The 18,105-nt window shown below is 48.7% G+C and overlaps 1 protein-coding gene across 1 annotated transcript; it reads left to right on the plus strand.

The window, feature by feature from the left end:
* Positions 1–71: 71 nt before the first annotated feature.
* MAT2B (methionine adenosyltransferase 2 non-catalytic beta subunit) lies at positions 72–18,105 on the plus strand. The gene is made up of 7 exons (XM_032955200.2): positions 72–356; positions 5,903–6,097; positions 8,027–8,141; positions 8,813–8,965; positions 10,159–10,352; positions 11,021–11,137; positions 12,154–18,105. Exons 1-7 carry the CDS (start codon positions 288–290, stop codon positions 12,319–12,321), a joined length of 1,011 nt encoding a protein of 336 aa, XP_032811091.1. The 5' UTR covers positions 72–287; the 3' UTR covers positions 12,322–18,105.

An 18,105-nucleotide genomic window follows, 5' to 3' on the forward strand; every position in this document is an offset into this window, starting at 1 on the left:
GGTCCCCGCGCTCGCGCATCAGCCAATCGGGAAGCGCGACCATCGCGCGAGCCGCCCTCGCGGCTGACCAATCAGAGTCGCGCGCGGCCGAAGTGGTCTATGGAAATTGAGCGCCACCCCCACGACCACCACCACACTGCCACTGGCTGTTGTTGTTTGTTGTTGTCGCGATCGAGGCAAGGTTTTCGGGTTACAATTTTATTTTTTAAACCGTGGTGGTGGAAAAGATTAAGAATCCTTGTTATATAAAACATCACACGCACACGGAGAGAAAGAGAGATCGAGAGATGCAGTCGTACGGGCTGGAGAGAGGCCTCAACATTCGCTACAGCCCCGGCCACGTTGAACTGTGTCAGGTGAGGCTTCTAACACAGACTGTGTGCATGGTGAGGCTTCTAACACAGACTGTGTCAGGTGAGGCTTCTAACACAGACTGTGCATGGTGAGGCTTCTAGCACAGACTGTGTGTCAGGTGAGGCTTCTAACACAGACTGTGTGTGAGGTGAGGCTTCTAACACAAACTGTGTGTCAGGTGAGGCTTCTAACACAGACTGTGTGTCAGGTGAGGCTTCTAACACAGACTGTGTGCATGGTGAGGCTTCTAGCACAGACTGTGTGTCAGGTGAGGCTTCTAACACAAACTGTGTGTCAGGTGAGGCTTCTAAAACAGACTGTGTGTCAGGTGAGGCTTCTAACACAGACTGTGTGTCAGGTGAGGCTTCTAACACAAACTGTGTGTCAGGTGAGGCTTCTAACACAAACTGTGTGTCAGGTGAGGCTTCTAACACAAACTGTGTGTGTCAGGTGAGGCTTCTAACACAGACTGTGTGTGTCAGGTGAGGCTTCTAACACAAACTGTGTGTCAGGTGAGGCTTCTAACACAAACTGTGTGTCAGGTGAGGCTTCTAACACAAACTGTGTGTCAGGTGAGGCTTCTAACACAGACTGTGTGTGTCAGGTGAGGCTTCTAACACAAACTGTGTGTCAGGTGAGGCTTCTAACACAAACTGTGTGTCAGGTGAGGCTTCTAACACAGACTGTGTGCATGGTGAGGCTTCTAACACAAAGTGTGTGTCAGGTGAGGCTTCTAACACAGACTGTGTGCATGGTGAGGCTTCTAACACAAACTGTGTGCATGGTGAGGCTTCTAACACAAACTGTGTGTCAGGTGAGGCTTCTAGCACAGACTGTGTGTATGGTGAGGCTTCTAGCACAGACTGTGTGTCAGGTGAGGCTTCTAACACAAACTGTGTGTCAGGTGAGGCTTCTAACACAGACTGTGTGTCAGGTGAGGCTTCTAACACAAACTGTGTGTATGGTGAGGCTTCTAACACAGACTGTGTGTCAGGTGAGGCTTCTAACACAAACTGTGTGTCAGGTGAGGCTTCTAACACAAACTGTGTGTCAGGTGAGGCTTCTAACACAAACTGTGTGTCAGGTGAGGCTTCTAACACAGACTGTGTGCATGGTGAGGCTTCTAACACAGACTGTGTGAGGTGAGGCTTCTAACACAGACTCTGTGTATGGTGAGGCTTCTAACACAGACTGTGTGTCAGGTGAGGCTTCTAACACAAACTGTGTGTGAGGTGAGGCTTCTAACACAAACTGTGTGTCAGGTGAGGCTTCTAACACAAACTGTGTGTGTCAGGTGAGGCTTCTAACACAAGCTCTGTGTCAGGTGAGGCTTCTAACACAAGCTCTGTGTCAGGTGAGGCTTCTAACACAGACTGTGTGCATGGTGAGGCTTCTAACACAGACTGTGTGAGGTGAGGCTTCTAACACAGACTCTGTGTATGGTGAGGCTTCTAACACAGACTGTGTGTAAGGTGAGGCTTCTAACACAGTCTCTGTGTATGGTGAGGCTTCTAACACAGTCTCTGTGCAAGGTGAGGCTTCTAACACAGACTGTGTGTATGGTGAGGCTTCTAACACAGACTGTGTGTATGGTGAGGCTTCTAACACGGTCTCTGTGTGAGGTGAGGCTTCTAACACAGACTGTGTGCATGGTGAGTCACAAGACGCTTCCACGCCCTTCTCATTGACACGACTAACAGTGCTGTTTGTAACCGGCAACAATATCTTCACAGATATCGCAGCTTGAATGATTATAAAGTAATAACTATTATTCATATATGAATACTATATATGCCCTGCGTTCGGCTTTTGCCAAATGTATACTTGTGTGTTGGACTTTTTTCGCACCGTGCTTAATGGACAAGATTGAAAGCTTTTGGCGTCCCATGGATAGATGTCTTTTTTTTGCTGGCTGTCATGAATTAATTATCCTGTTGGGTCACAGTGAGTTGATGTTAATCGTTTTTGGGGTGAATACCAAGTCTTCACTGTGACCAGTAACAAGTGTTCGTTCTTGTTACTGCTCATTTAAACATCGAGACGTTTATTTTTTTAACCTAAATAAGATATCACCTCTACGTGAAGTTCAAGAGCGTGTTTTATTGCATTTACTATTCTATACATAACTTTATAATTGACCGCATGTTGGATTATTTAACGGTTAGCTTTCGTTGTCATTGGGATCATTATTGTACAGTCCACAGCTGTCAGCCCGTACGGTTTAATTAGTTTTCGTTGTACAGGGGGAAGTTGAGTTTTCAATACGGGCAAAAGAATGTTCTCTCTTTGTGTGTCTCCCTTGTGATGGGACTTTGTAGGGTGAATGTTGAGATTTATAAGGGGCACGGGGTGACCAATAAGGTCTGAATCGGTCTGTAATAAAGTAGGGCACTGATAAGGGGTTGACAGGTTTGTGTATAAGTGTAGTGTATAGTAGTGTACAGTGTAGTGTATAGTATTGTGTACAGGATGAACGTTGAGATTTATAAGGGCACGGGTTGACCAATAAGGTCTGAATCGGTCTGTAATAAAGTAGGGCACTGATAAGGGGTTGACAGGTTTGTGTATAAGTGTAGTGTATAGTAGTGTACAGTGTAGTGTATAGTATTGTGTACAGGATGAACGTTGAGATTTATAAGGGCACGGGGTGACCAATAAGGTCTGAATCGGTCTGTAATAAGGTAGGGCACTGATAAGGGGTTGACAGGTATGATGAGTACAGGCGTTCCTGTTTGTATCATATTGGTGGTGTAAAACGTTTACAGTATTGTACGTTTCAGTTGTCACCTTTAGTGTTGGCAGAACACGGGGTGTTCGAGGCAGAAGTAAAGTTTTGTGTTGCTACAGACTCTTGTGTAGCTCAAGAGAAGCCGACCCATTCCAAGTGACATCTGCCTTTTAAATACACGCGCAATGCGGGCTGAGCATGCGATGCATTTCACGCTGTGGGTATGGTGTGGTAAGCCACTTGAAAGTCCATACTTGAACGTGGCATCAAATAATCGTGGACGTGTTCTGGGAGCAGGTTGTGACGGGTGGGGCACGTGCACAGGATATGGAGGTGGTTGTGAGGTTTACTGAGAGTGGCATTGCAGTGACTCATACATCCTGTTTTAGTACAAGTAATAAGACATTTAAAAGCAGAACTAAGAAGGGGCGAACGTTGTTAGGATCTGGCAGAAGGAAGAACAATCGGCGTGTCGTGTCTAAGGCATTGCGTGCGCGATCTTGACAAATGTGTGTGCCCGTGTAAGAGAATGTGGAATGGCCGCTGACGGAGATAATCTCCCGTCAACGATTAATATTTTTTCGTTTAGTGACTGGATTTGGACTGTTGGTGCCCGTGCGCTCACAGTCTTAATGTTGAGAGTACAAATTCCACTCAGGGGTGAGAGGCAGCCTTTCGTTCCTTCAGAGTCAATAAAACGTCAGCAGTGAGTTTCATATTAGTTGTCTTTTCCCCAGGATGCGATTATGGAGGTCCCACCGCTTGGCTTTGTACAAGAGTTGAGCATAAAACCACTTGGAATTTTTTTTAGTTTGATCCACACAAAGCACCAATGCAGAGTTCTTCAGCCAGCTGTCATGGGCCATATCTGGCTCAAAAAGGTTGTTGGAGTGCCTCCCCTCCCCCACGAAGCTATAATCTGCCGAGAGCTATGGCTCACTGAGACCTAAAGGGATGGACATTTATAAAATAAAAAAGATAAATAAGAGAGATGAGAGACGACCTTGACGTCTTACACAATTCTATAAAACATGTGATCAAACATTTGTCCCAATTTCCCAGTCCCTACAGGAATTACGCAGGATAATTGCATACATTTCCATGAGACCAGTGGTCTCATAGGCCAGCTTTGAGTCGGCCATCACTCACGTCCAAAGACAAAGATCTCCCGTATAGCCTGAACAGACTGTTGGGGCAAGTGCTGTTAGCGAGGATCTAATAAGGCCGACACGATACATGAGGGGGTGGATGTCCCGACACCACGCCTGACCAGTGGCAATGTTTTCTACACACCACACCAGGTACTCATTTGAGGCTGAGCCTGCCTAGGGGAGGCCCAGGACCGGTTCATATCGTCACTGGTGTGGCTGCGAGTGGGAATCGAACTCCAGTCGCCGGGTTTTTGGCATCGCGCGCTAACCGCTACACTACTGCTCCGCACACACTTTAACAAATACACATACAGAGGTACAGCCATACATCCAAATACTATTACAAAAACACATCTATACACTCAAAGCACAAACACACACATGCACAAACGAATGCAAATACTCGCCCCACACGAACACACACAGTCATAATAAGACTAAACAGATCATCCATACAGCCTTTCAACATCCTGTTAGCAAGCACCTATCAAGGCTAGTACATAAATAAAAAGAAAACACAAAAAACACTGTCACACATAAAGACATTCCCACTCAAAGTAACACACTCAGACAATGACATAGATGCACTCTCACACACTTTGCACAAATCATTGCATGCAAAATTTCGCGCATGAGTTTAAATTACTGGAATATATATATGCGACTTAGGTCAGCTTTAGCTCATGGAGCGATGACGTCACGGCAGCCATGTTGCACAAGTCCTGATGCAACACGGTAGCCATGTTGCGTGAGGATTGTTTTCCTGGCAGCTGATTGGCTGGTGTAACGGGAGTGATGATGTCATCCATAGCAACCACTGACGAGTGTCCAAATTTGCACAGACACTGAGCATTTCACTCCATGCATATTTTCGAAGCCTATGCAATTCTCTGCCTGATAGGTTTTACACAATTTTATTGCACCCGGGCTCCTGGAGGCAGGAGGTAACAGATTAGCAGTCACGTGTGAAGACGTGGTGATGTCACAACACCATTAAAATCATAATGTTCTGTAGACTTGACACCACGATGTGTATGTTAAACTTCCTTGGCACCATACGTAGCCAGCAGTGATAATCGGAGGTGCGGGGGAAGGACAGCAAACTAAACACAAAAAGGACTCTTAAAGAAATTAGTTTTCATTCTATATGTTTGTTGTGCATAGCTCCAGTGGCCCGCGATGCGGTGACCGTCTTTGTTGGATAGCTAGCCAAAAGCACGGCCTGCCAGCAAGCGTTATATTTACTACATGACCCGCTGGACAACAACAGCTGAGGAACCCGGCGCAGGTACATGAGGATCAAAATCTTTATTTAGACTAGAGGAATCTGATAAGCCACGAAGCTCTTCTTTACAGATGTCCAGCGTCGGCGGGTCAGCAAATCGCAACTGCACACAACGCGGAAACAATTATAGGCGTGCAGAATAGATAAAACGGCGAGCAAGTGACTGCCTCCAACTGCCCAGTGGCGTCCTTCATGCCACGCAGCCGCACACCTGACAATTCCTGATAGGGCACTGATCTGAGGACAAGGCGGGGCTCTGGCCCGCTTAGCTTCCGAGAACCGACACGAGATGGGCAAGGGGACACCGGGCGCGTGAGCCACACGCGGTTGGGGCTGACGTCCGCAACGACGTGCGTGCGTGCGTGCGTGCGCCCGTCCCGGTAGGGGGAGGAGAGCGTGCGTGAGCGGCGCGTGCTGGTGACGGGCGCCACGGGGCTGCTGGGCCGCGCCGTCCACCAGGAGTTCCTCAACAACGGCTGGCAGCCGCTGGGCACCGGGCTACGCCGGGCCCGCCCGCACCACCTCCCGCTGGACCTGTGCGACGATGCGGCGGTGCACAACCTCGTCCAGGACTTCAAGGTCCGTCGGCGCACGGTTGCTGATAACACCGAGTCCAAAAAGGGCCGTGATGCAATGCGGCTATTCATATTGAAAGATATTTTGGGTTAGATGGCGTAAATATATTAATGTGTCGCTAACCCAGCACCACCCGATACAGCCGATTAGTAAGGTTTGTCACGTAAACAAAATATGGCAATTAGTTATTACTTCAGCACACCATTGTCTTGGAGAGTTAACCCACAACATTTACAATGTTTGTACGACTTTTAGCTGATAATTACAATGAACTCTTATTATGAATAATATTGGTCTCGAAAACCTACGTGTTAAATTTGTAAAGCGGCTAGCAAACGAATGATATGATAGTAATGACAGTTCAATAATAATAGTTATTAATACGATGCTACTATTTTATATTGTACTCGGAAAGGCCCACTGAGCTATATAGTTATTTTTTATAAACGACCTGGCAATCACAAACGATAGCTCAATGAAGTGGCTCATCGTGTGGAAATATATCGCGGCAAAATATTTTCTATGCATGCCGATTCAAAAACCGGAGGATTGGGAGAAAAATTACACAACTACAGAGACAGACATGCAAACACCAAATAAACAGCAGGTGTCACGGTCGGGATCGAACCCACGACCTCCTGTATACTTGGCGAGGTAGTTAACATCTCAAACGGCTATATTTCATAATAATATTCAGCCGTTTGTTTTGCCTGTAATGGATGGAAGGCCTCCCCATACTGTGTTGGTCATGGGATTTGTTTCGTCCGCACGTTACCATGCTGGGCAGAGTGTGGGTTGTTGTGAAGGGCCTAGCCCAGTGGACATGTTCAGCTTTCGCTCGCCATGTTGATGTTGGTCCTGGCCAAGGATGGACGTTGGGTTGTCGGGTTCACGTCGTAGTCCACTGTCCACTGCGCCACCACCACACCCTACCCCCTCGGTTGTAGGTTAAGCAGATACGCAAAGTACTGTACCGTATTTCTTGAATTGAGCGAGGTCACAGGAATTTGGGAAAATAGGTGATTGGATGGATTTACAAATTCGAGGAATGTAAGGAAAAAGGGATTTTTTTCCCTACAATATGGTGGATTGACACAGAATCAATGAGAGTAAACATTTTGGCAGAATGAGCTAGAATGAGCTAGAATGAGCTAGAATGAGCTTGTGCCATTATAAAGAAGGAACTGAACGACGGGAAGAAAGTTATTTGACAAAGTCACGTAGGTTATTTTATTTTCACCTACGTGACTTTACCCAATAGAACCAAAGAGTATGGATCCTAGCAGTCACGAAAGCTTTAAATCTAGAAAAAATATTTGATTTAATCAATGTGCATACAGTGAGGGAAACAAGTATTTGATCCCCTGCTGATTTTCTACGTTTTCCCACTGACTGATCATTTCTTTGTCAGTGGGCAAACGTACAAAATCAGCAGGGGATCAAATGCTTTTTTCCCTCACTGTAGGAACATCAGTCAACCAGGCTTGGAGGTGCACACCTCTAAGCCAGCACTTTAAACGCTGGCTTAAAGCGGATCGTGCGGATTCTATTTGGTGCTGTGAGACACTCCGCATGCTCGGCTGCAAGCTGGCAGGGTGGTGGGAACACGGCAAGCAGGAGACATCACATTGACCGTTAATAAAAATGAAGGGGACCAGGGTGGGGCATTAGAAGGGACGATGACCGATGGTCGAGACTGACGATGGAGTGGCAGCTAAAGGAGGGAAACACGCCCGAGAGGACGTCCACCGCGGCGATGAAACGACGAGGTCAGCTCACGCGCAGGAGCAAGGTGCATCGTTGCATCACTAGATGGTGAGGGATGGTGATTCGCATTCATCCAGTAGTGGATGGATCATGGCCGAGGGTGATGATGATGATGATAATGATGATGATGATACGTACACGCCTGCTCTTGTGTGTGCACGGCAGCCGCACGTGGTCGTGCACTGCGCGGCGGAGCGCAGGCCGGACGTGGTGGAGAACGAGCCGCATTCCGCGCACCTCCTCAACGTGGTCGCGTCCGCCACGCTCGCGCGGGAGACTGGTGTGACGTTCACCCACGAGGCTCCTCTCACCGCAGCCCCTACCCCATCCACCCACCCACACTATAAGCTAAAACTAAATTTTATTTTACCAGGTAAGGCCCCGCTGAGAAGCGACCTCGTCACAAATGGTAGCTCAACGAAGTGGCGTTTCACCACGTGGCAATGTATAGCAACCGAACGCTTTAAACGCACGTTGATTCTAAATGTGGAGGGAAAAACCGGAGGACCCGGAGAAAAATCCAGGCGACCACGGGGAGAGAGAGAGACACCGTAAACTCCAAATATACAGCAGGCGTCAGGGTCGGGATCGAACCCACGACCTCCTGCATACCAGGCGAGGTAGTTAACATCTAGCCACCGTGATGATGATGAGAGAGAGACACACAAACTCCAAAGGCTTCAGGGTCGGGATCGAACCCACGACCTCCTGCGTACCAGACGAGGTAGTTAACATCTAGCCACCGTGATGATGATGAGAGAGAGACACACAAACTCCAAAATACACAGCAGGCTTCAGGGTCGGGATCGAACCCACGACCTCCTGCGCACCAGGCGAGGTAGTAAACATCTCCCAGCCACCGTGTCAGCCACCTCCGTAGCGCTCCGTCGTGTCACCGATAACACTAACGCCTCCACCCCCTCCCGCACCCTCCATCTTGTTAACGTGCAGCCCAGGTGGGCGGCTTCCTGGTCTACATCAGCACCGACTACGTGTTCGACGGCAGCAGTCCCCCCTACAGCGAGAGCGCCGAGCCGCGGCCGCTCAGCGCGTACGGGCGCAGCAAGCTGGAGGGCGAGCAGGCGACGCTGCGTGAACACCCCGGTGCGTTTGCCCCCCCCCCCCCCCCGCCCTTTATGAACTCTACCACGCCCTCCCGCCTCCACACGTATCCCTCCCCTTCCCCGTGGCTCCACGCAGCAGCCCACCACCACCCTCTTAGTTGTTCGGAGATTCAGCGGCGATTGAACAAACGTAAAAGAGGCGATCGGAAGGGATCTCGGTGGTGGCGGCTCTGTGATAGCCACTTCCAGGGGTCGATTTTTTTTTTAAGTGTCGAGGTCCCACCGCTGTGCGAGAGATCCCCAGTGGGTTCTGCGCCCCGTGACTTGATGACCGATAACTTTATAGAGGAAAAAAAAATGTGGGGAAAGGATTAAAATCTTTAAATAGCTTAGCGATTGCATCTTTTATAATTCGCATGGAATGTTGCGTGCAGCAATCATTAGGGCTTTTGTGTACGCGATGCAAAGTTCCTTGAGGTAAATGTTTATTTAAAAAAAAAATGCACAGAATTAATGAGATGGACAATAGAGCTTGAAATTCTTGGTTCCTTCGGTAAAGTCACCACGTAGAAGGGAAACAATAAAATAATAAAAATATAAAACAATAAAATTCTCACGACGTTTCGACTGCAACAACATTTTTTTATTATTTTATCATTTCCCTTCAACGTGACTTTACCGAAAGAGCTAAGAATATGAATTACTGCAGTCACGAAAGCTTTAAATCAAAATGTATTTGATTTGTTACACGGATGGTTCCGTTTAGCCGTTTGCCCGACCGTTGTACGAGTTTAATCCGTGGTGCCGCGTGAGCAAAAACAACGACAATAAACAAAAGACAAGAACGTCAACATTGCAGAGAACGACGACAGGGTCCTTAAAGAACGTTGCACCGCTAACAAACGAGACGTGTAGAACCAACGAGAACGTGCTTGCAAGACGTCTCAAAGGTGACGTTACGACCAACAGCACACGCAGTACAAATTTGCACAGATTCTAGGGATGAAACGGACGTAACTGAGGGTGTACGGAATGAAAGAAAGTATAAACAAGGAGGACGAAACAACGGAGACGGTACACGAGATCGTGCGAGCACGAACAACAAAAACGGACGACACAATGCAAACGGACGGTACAATCGAGCCGAACAATTGTTGGATCGGTAAGGGACCCAGAATTGCAACGGTGACTTGAATTGACGTGCGTGCGTGCGTGCGTGCTTGCACACGGCAGCGGCGGCGGTGCTACGCGTGCCGGTGCTGTATGGCGCCGTCGAGACCCTGGCGGAGAGCGCCGTGTCCGTGATGTTCGACCGCGTGCAGCGCTCCAACAAGTCGGCTGACGTGGAGCACTGGCAGCAGCGCTACCCGACGCACACGCGCGACGTCGCTCTCGTGTGCCGTCAGCTCACCGAGCTGCACCTGCAGGTGCTGCCGGCATCGGTTCGGTGGGGGGGGGGGGGCGGGGGGGGCGGGGGTGTAGGGTGAACGAGGGGAGGGGTGGCGGAGGGCGGCCAGGGGATGGCGGAGGGTGGGGGGGTGGCAGCAGTGGTGCCGGACTCTCCCACTGTTCTGACCTTACGGGAAAGTGCATCAAGAAATCCACAGAGCTCTTATCTTATTATATTCTTAGTTTTTTCGGTAAAGTCACGTTGAAGAGAAACGGTCATCATCAGGTGATGATGACCGTTTGAGTTATGGTCGAAACGTCGTGAGAATTTTTTATTGTTTTTATATATATTTTGTTATTTTGTTGTTTCTCTTCAACGTGACTTTACCGAAAAAACTAAGAATATGAATTACTGCAGTCACGAAAGCTTTAAATCAGCTCTTATCTTGTCGATACGTACTTGGGTTGTGAGTTCCCGGGCTGTCCGAACACGAGTTTGAAGCTTAATTTTTTTTTTATATATATAATTAGACTTTAACGCTAAGCTCCTTGACTCCACTTGTCTGTGTGCGATTGTATAAATGATTTTAACGGCAGGTGTACGGTGGCCTGTTTTGCCATTGACGATTTCTCTTATAGATTGACGCCAGCCACCTCACCGCTTTAGCTAACCGATCCTCCTGCTTTATGTGCCCATTGCTTACAGGACCCCGCCGCCATCAGGGGCATTTACCACTGGTCGGGGAATGAAAAGATGACTAAGTACGAGATGGCGTGCGCGATGGCCGATGCCTTCAATCTGCCGAGCAGTCACCTGAGACCGGTGAGAAGCGTGACTTTGAGCATGTGTGTTGGAGGGAAGGGGGGGGGAAATTAAATCCATTCTCATCGCGTTCTTCGCACCGCCTAAGTGACCTATAGGGTGTTGTGTCTCCTGGCAAGTAAGAACGTGGTCGAAACGGAGAGTATGGAGAAAATATCACCGGCACTGAAGCCGCACGGCGAGGAGAATAACAAGGGCGGCCGGGTAGGACGGCTTGGGATGTGTCTCCCATTACGCTTGGGATCCTTTGATACGTTGCTTTAGGTTGGCATTTAACACTGAATTGTGAGTATCCTCAACTTGATCTGGTGTAACCTCGGCAACTTGCAGTGGCCAATAGTTCTTAAATACACTGGTTGTTAATTATGATGATTATTAGTGGTCGTGTTATTCACCTACTTGTGCATTAGTGCGGGCACGCCACCTTTGGGCACCCCATCACATTCTCCGCCTTTATTGGTGCATAGCCTAAAATGGGAATTGTTACGTTGCGATTTTGTAGAAACAAGATCTGCTCGCACATGTTAACTTCCGAATGTGGGAGCTCGAGGTAAGGAGCTTCTGTTAAACAAACAACAACAGACGCCATTCGCCACTTAAGTGGCGGTGACGTCACCACGGCGCTTGTGCCAGGCTACGTGCACTTTAAGTCCATGCGAAGTGTCGGAATGCCCGCTGGCAGGAGGTCGCGGGACAGACGCAGGTGCCATGGGTCGACTGAGATGAAATCCGAACCTTTATTTGCCCTTCGAATAACGACACGCACATGTGTATAAAATCCGACCGAATATATAATAAGCATCTGCTTGCGGAAGCAGCTAAACACGAAAACTTAACTCGACGTGATTGAAAGTGATCGTTGAGGTTCTGATAGAAGCTGAGCACGGGGCCGGGGGTAGGGCGACCGCGATGCACCCTGTGATACGGGCGCGGATATTTCCCCGCGCACTCCACCTGGCAGCCGCGAGAGCGCGCGCCAACGCCCCTGTGGGCCCTCCGTGCCGTCGAACCCGCAGGTGGAGGAGCCTCCGTCCGGGGTGCCCCGTCCGCACGACGCTCACCTCGACACGTCGCTGCTCGAGAGCCTGGGCGTCGGGCAGCGCACGCCGTTTCGCCAGGGAATCCACGAGTGTCTCTGGCCTTTCCTGGACGACAATCGGTGGCGCCAGACGGTCTTCCACTGAGGGCCCGGGCACCCGGCGGGAACAGCGTGCCGTGGGGTTGGCGATTCCATAGGTTGTCACGATTCAAGGGTTTCACGATTCGATTCAGGATTCTTCCGCTTTTATTTCGCTTGTACGTTTGTGCTGCGCTGTCTCTCCCCCCCGTGTTCTCGATCAGGTGCGTTAGGTCTCGTCCATGCCATTAGCCCGAAGGTAACTTTTTTTGTTCTTCATTATTTGCGTAAATACGATGTAACCGGCTCTTCCACGCAAGATTTCAGTGTGCGTAGCATGGACGTAATGTACCGTTTCTTGAACTTCTTTCGCACCGTACGTACCCACCCAGTCGTGCTAATCGGAGGCGCGCAGGAAGGACAACAAACTGAACACAAAAAGCAGTTCTCAAGGAATGAGTTTTTTAGCTTTTCATTTAGATATGATTTAACTTTACCAATTGTTACACGCCTACAACTGACACAGCATATCTATGGAATCGCAGTTAAACAAAAAAAAGTGTAACATTGCGTGTGTTTGTGGCATGGTCATCTTTGTTGAAAAAATGACAATACTTTATCATCACCTTTTATATTTTAGTTCCTATCCACTGCTTGAGTAGTGCCTCCTGCATTTGCTCTTTTGTCACGTGCTGCCCGTGAAGCACTTTACAAACGTGTCTCGCTTAACGATAGTGATAGGTTCCGCGAAAACTGGCAGTTCAGCGAAAACTCGTTGAAACGATCACCGTTTCCCCATTGGCTCCCATGTTAAAAAGCCGACTTACGTTTCATCCCCCAGAACATGCCACTCCTGAACAACTTTCTTAACGTGAGAAATACGAATGATCATTTTTAAAGAAAGTAATAAAACATCAAATGTGACACCGACCACCACCCACCCATGAAGAACCACAGCGCGTGCAGGGTGCCTGTCCGTAGTGTAGCCCCCCCCCCCGCCCAGCCATCCATTTAAATGCCATTACGAAGCCTCCCACATGGCGAATCACGTGGTGCAGCACAGTCGGTAAACAAACAGCTGCTGGACGCGGTGCGCTTTTGATCAATTCGCTACTCGAACGTTCGCTCGTTTTGCGAACAAATGGGTCTCAATTCAAATTTTTCGCACAGCTCGTTGAGCGAGACACCTGTATTTGATTTATCTGTCCCAACTTCATCGCAATTTCTTTGTTAATTATTCTATGTGTGTAGCCTCTTACGTCACCGGCTTATTGTATCGCTCATTTACCTCTCCATCTAACACGGTGTAGTTATCCGAGTCCTTGTAGTCATTTGTTAATAACCAAGTTTGAAATGTTTTGTTTTAATGTTGATTTTGCGTTTGAATACATGGTGTATGTACGAACATACCGGATAGTACAGTAACGCAGTACATTATCAATGAATGTACACCGAGATAGGTTTATCGGGGTTGGTAGTGTGGCCAGATTTGCTCGCGCATTTTTTTCTAAAGTAGTAACGCGTTAAGTGCTTTTTTTTTACAAAAGGACGTGTAGTTCACCGTTGCTCCTTTGCTTCTACGCGCCTGGAATTATTTTGGGCCTTTAAAAGTGTAACTACTGCAATGATGTCCATTAACCAATTCACCCTGTCAGCGCAGATGATCATTATCAGTAACCGGTCATTCCCTTTCACCCTCCACTTGCCCCCTTGCCGTTATTAATGTTTGTATGAAAGCTAAAACCTGTACTCCGGTACAATAAGGGATGTTTGTGAAAATGCCACGTTGTGTTGGTATATACACACACACAGTTGTCGGCATGTTGCGCTGATCTGTTCACGTTACCACGTGATGACCTCCCCTAAGCCACCTGTGGATAAACCATCAAGTTAGCTGCCGATGCAGAGACAGCAATTAGTGACGAGATGTTGGGCCCACACCATCGCCTCCCTCTGTAACTTTCCGACCATTGTTCCCTACAGCCCCTTGTCAATGCACTGCTGGATGAAGGCCTCCCCCACACCATGTTACTCATGAGGTTTATATGACCAGACATCTCCATCCTGGTGAAAGGAGGGGGGCAGAGGGGGTGGACCAGGACCGGTTCAAATATCACCGATGTTAGTCATGACCGACAATTTAACTCGGGTTGCCAGGTGCATAGTGCAGTGTGGTATAACCGCTGTACGACCACTTCCGCGACCATTGAGCACTTATTAACAGCAGTGTCCTTTGCAGTGCCATCAAAGCGAAGAGGAAGATATCTTTGTGCGGATGACGTCTCCTTCATTGCCGGTGCATTACACTCCAAAACTGAGTGTGTCTGAATTCACGCTCGAGTCTTTTAAACGTTATCGCGCTTGCAGCCATCGACAATGGGATAGTCGGTTAAGCGAGCAAGATCTGCTCCTGTCAAGTGTTGTCTGGCACCGTCGCTGCTACAAGCACTCCATAGCATGAGACGCACGTGGCTTGACACTGCGCTGATGATACTGTGTCTGAACACTGGGAGCCCAGCGCGTGTGCATGCTGTTCGTCAGTTTCGGTGTGTGTGTGATTTATTTCAAAGAATTGCAGTTTATGGTTGTGAGCACGCCATGTTTAAACCTGCCCAGCGCTGCGACGTTCACACACACACACATTGCACACAGGAAGATAGATAAAATAGGTCATTTGAAATGCTGTTGGGGAAATGAATGAATAGATGGGTAAGTCGAAGTTAGACTGGATTTGCCTTTTGTAAAGGAACAAGAAAGAAACCTTTGATTTGTTACCGCAACACGGGTCTTGCGATTCACCATCTCGTGTTCAGGATGGCTGCTGTTATCAGAACCGCGCAGTGAGAGCGGGGCGGAGAGAGGGTTGAGTGGGCACACGGGGCAACGTTCCCTGGGCCTCACAAGAGAGGGCCCTCCATCAGGGGCCTGGGCTTTTGAATAACGGAGCTCCCCGCGTGGCATTCTGCCCGGGGCCGTCAGCCCCAGGCCTCCGGGAGCCTGCGGGCAGCCCTGGTTGTTGGGGCAGATCAAGTGAGCTGTGCGACGGTTTCCCGTTTTGTGCACGGGTGTTGGTTCCAACAATACGCACTATTTTTTGTGATCTTTTTCTTTTAGGTCCAACACAGCTCTTTAAACCAAGTGTGAACAGGTCGCGTGGGTCGCTTGTTCAATGAAGTCTTCGCTTCTCAATGCCATTTTGAATGTAGGCCCCCCATTATTCGCCGCTTGCGTGGTTTTTTGTTTTTGTTCGTGCGCGCGTGTGTCTTGCGCGAGAGGTTTCGGCACTGCGGTAGAGATTTTTTTTTAAGCCAGTTTGAGTGAGATGCGAGTGTGCGCCGAGTGGCGCTCCGAAAGTGTTGCCGGACGCGGAGGCGTTTTTGAAGCGAGAGCCACTTCGACTCCCAAGCTGCGAAGCCGTTTCCCAAGTTTGCACTTGCTTCAGCTTTAAAACGCCCCTCGATTGCTTCGGTTTGTTCTCGTGAAAGGCGAGAATATTTTTTAGTTGCACGGGCAAAGTTGCCAGTTGGGGTTTTTCCAAAGGCGCCGTCGCTCGTTCGTTCGTTCGTTCGTTCCTCAAAGGTGTTCCGTTATCAACACTTTGTTCACAAATGTTGAATGGGATCGGTTCGGTTGAAAGTGCGTGCCATTTGTGACACGACCGGACGTGTTCAAGGCACAGCAAAGCGGCGGTCCATTTATAGATACCCCACGAAAAAGTTAAACAAAACTTTTTGTATCTTACCAGGTAAGGCGCTACTGAGCTATACTTAGCTCTTTTTCAGAAGCGACCTGGTCACAAATGATAGCTCAACGAAGCGGCTCATCATCGTGTGATGAAATGTACAGCAGCCAAATACTCTCAACGCATGTTTCTAAACGTGGAGTGGAAGAATCAGAGGACCCGGAGAAATATCCACGCACCCACGGTGCGAGAGACACGCAAACCCCAAATATGCAGGTAGCGTCAGGTTCTGGATCTAAGCCACGACCTCCTGTATACCAGGCGAGGCAGGTATCAGTTACAGGGGAAAACTACCGGTACATTTCATTTCAAAGCCTCCACATCTCTCACAAAAATTCGATGCACTTACGAAATCGTTTGTGAACTCGTCCCCCGATGCACTTTGTCCAGCCGTAGTAGCCGGTGTGATGTTGCCGACATCATCCGATGATGATGCTTCTTACGCTGAGGCCATCAACGGTGCCTTGTGACCAGCCCGGGGTCGTTAGGAATCAGTGGGGGTGTATCTATACGTCGATCGCCGTGTAATAAGTTGACGTTTCACCTCGATTTGAAAAAAGCTAACGTCAGCCGGGCTGCTGTTAAATGGTTCGATCGTTGATTTGAAGCTTTCGTGACTGCAGGAATCCATGCTCTTTGGTTCTTTCGGTAAAGTCACGTGGGTAGAAAAATAAAATAAATCACGACGTTTCGATGGCAACGCAAGCGGTCGTCATTGTGTTGCGATCGAGACGTCGTGATTTGTTTGATTTGATTTCTGACCACGAGACTTTACCGAAAGAACCAAAGAAGATGATTCCTTGCAGTCACGAAAGCTTTAGATCGAAATTTAGCCAAAGAGTGTGTTTAAATGGTTGCGAGGACATCAGCATTGGAATGTCCAGTGCGGAAGATTGCAAGAGATTTGTTCCGCCTTTAAGACGTTGCAAATGTAGACGTGGTCGGGCGCCTTTGGAGCGGTGTGTTGAAGTTGTGAACTGCTTTGTGGCAGCCCCCTTCCATTCGGTCGTGTTTACATGAATGAAAAAGTGTTACCCTACAACTTATTTGTTAGACATTGTTTCTCTCCATCTATTGCAACACCGCTTGCTCTCTACGATCTTCAGCGCGGATAGCGTGAACGTCAATGCCCTCCTACAGCCTGATCGACGTGTTCGGTGGGGAAATGGCAAAACATTACCAATTTTATTACGTGATTACACAGCTGAAAACTTGTTATCGACAATTTGTAAATAGAACGTTTACGTAAAATTGGGTTTTTTTTTTGTGTGCCAGATTTTCCTGGCACTTATCCGATTCAATTGGCGCCACATGGTATTCCACCACATTTGCGCGTGGATTGATATTTTTGTATCGATTCCATACCTGTCAACTCGTACGGTTTACCCGTGTTCTTGTGCAGGGAAATTGAGTAACATTTTTTTTCTCTCTCTCTCTCGTGATGGGACCTTGCCGGATGAACCTTGAGCTTCTTATAAGGATGCACGGGGTGAACCAATAAGGTCTGAATTGGTCTGCAATAAGGTAGGACACTGATGAAAGGGTTTGACAGGTTTGGGAATCTTCTGGAGCTAGCTGCTGTCGCAGCGGTCGAGGTCTTCCACGGCGTTTCCTAAACACCGGCGCGCGCGACCTCGCGGCCTTCGTCAGCGCGCCCCTTGGGGACGCAGTTTCCCCCCCCACCCCCCCTGCTGCCTTCTCAAGGCGCGGCCGACCCCGCTGCGTTGAATGGCACGGAGCCAAATCGTCTGTCGTCGGCACCGCAAACGTCTGGCGCGTAATGCGCAACAACGCGCACGCGCGCACTCACACACACGTAACCAATCGATGTTCGGTAATTGACAGCGTTTGCTTCAAAGTTTTTCAAATGTTCTCCCCCAAAAAAATCCCGATGGCCGGCACAGTTCCTTGCGGATGATTCGTGACGGTAATTGCGGTGAATGAATGTATCCGACACGTGCTCATGGTGTTGTTTGTTTTTCCTGCTTTGCTTTTCGCTTTTGAAGTTGCGACCCGCCGAGATTGTCCGCGGCTTCGATGAATGTTGTTGTTGTTGCTGTTGCACGTGATCGCGTGGCGTACGCGCTATAAAGGTTTCACGTTACAATC

This window comes from Petromyzon marinus, chromosome 16, assembly GCF_048934315.1.
Source record: "Petromyzon marinus isolate PM22_M1 ecotype Great Lakes invasive population chromosome 16, UKy_Petmar_22M1.pri1.0, whole genome shotgun sequence".
In the NCBI taxonomy this organism is placed as follows: Eukaryota; Metazoa; Chordata; class Hyperoartia; order Petromyzontiformes; family Petromyzontidae; genus Petromyzon; species Petromyzon marinus.

Bases quoted from the DNA above. Each gene is read 5' to 3' on its own strand.
- MAT2B (XM_032955200.2), top strand. From the start codon at position 288: ATGCAGTCGTACGGGCTGGAGAGAGGCCTCAACATTCGCTACAGCCCC. The intron at 357-5,902 runs GTGAGGCTTCTA...CCGTCCCGGTAG, and splicing joins GCCACGTTGAACTGTGTCAG to GGGGAGGAGAGCGTGCGTGA. The intron at 11,138-12,153 runs GTGAGAAGCGTG...TCGAACCCGCAG, and splicing joins CGAGCAGTCACCTGAGACCG to GTGGAGGAGCCTCCGTCCGG.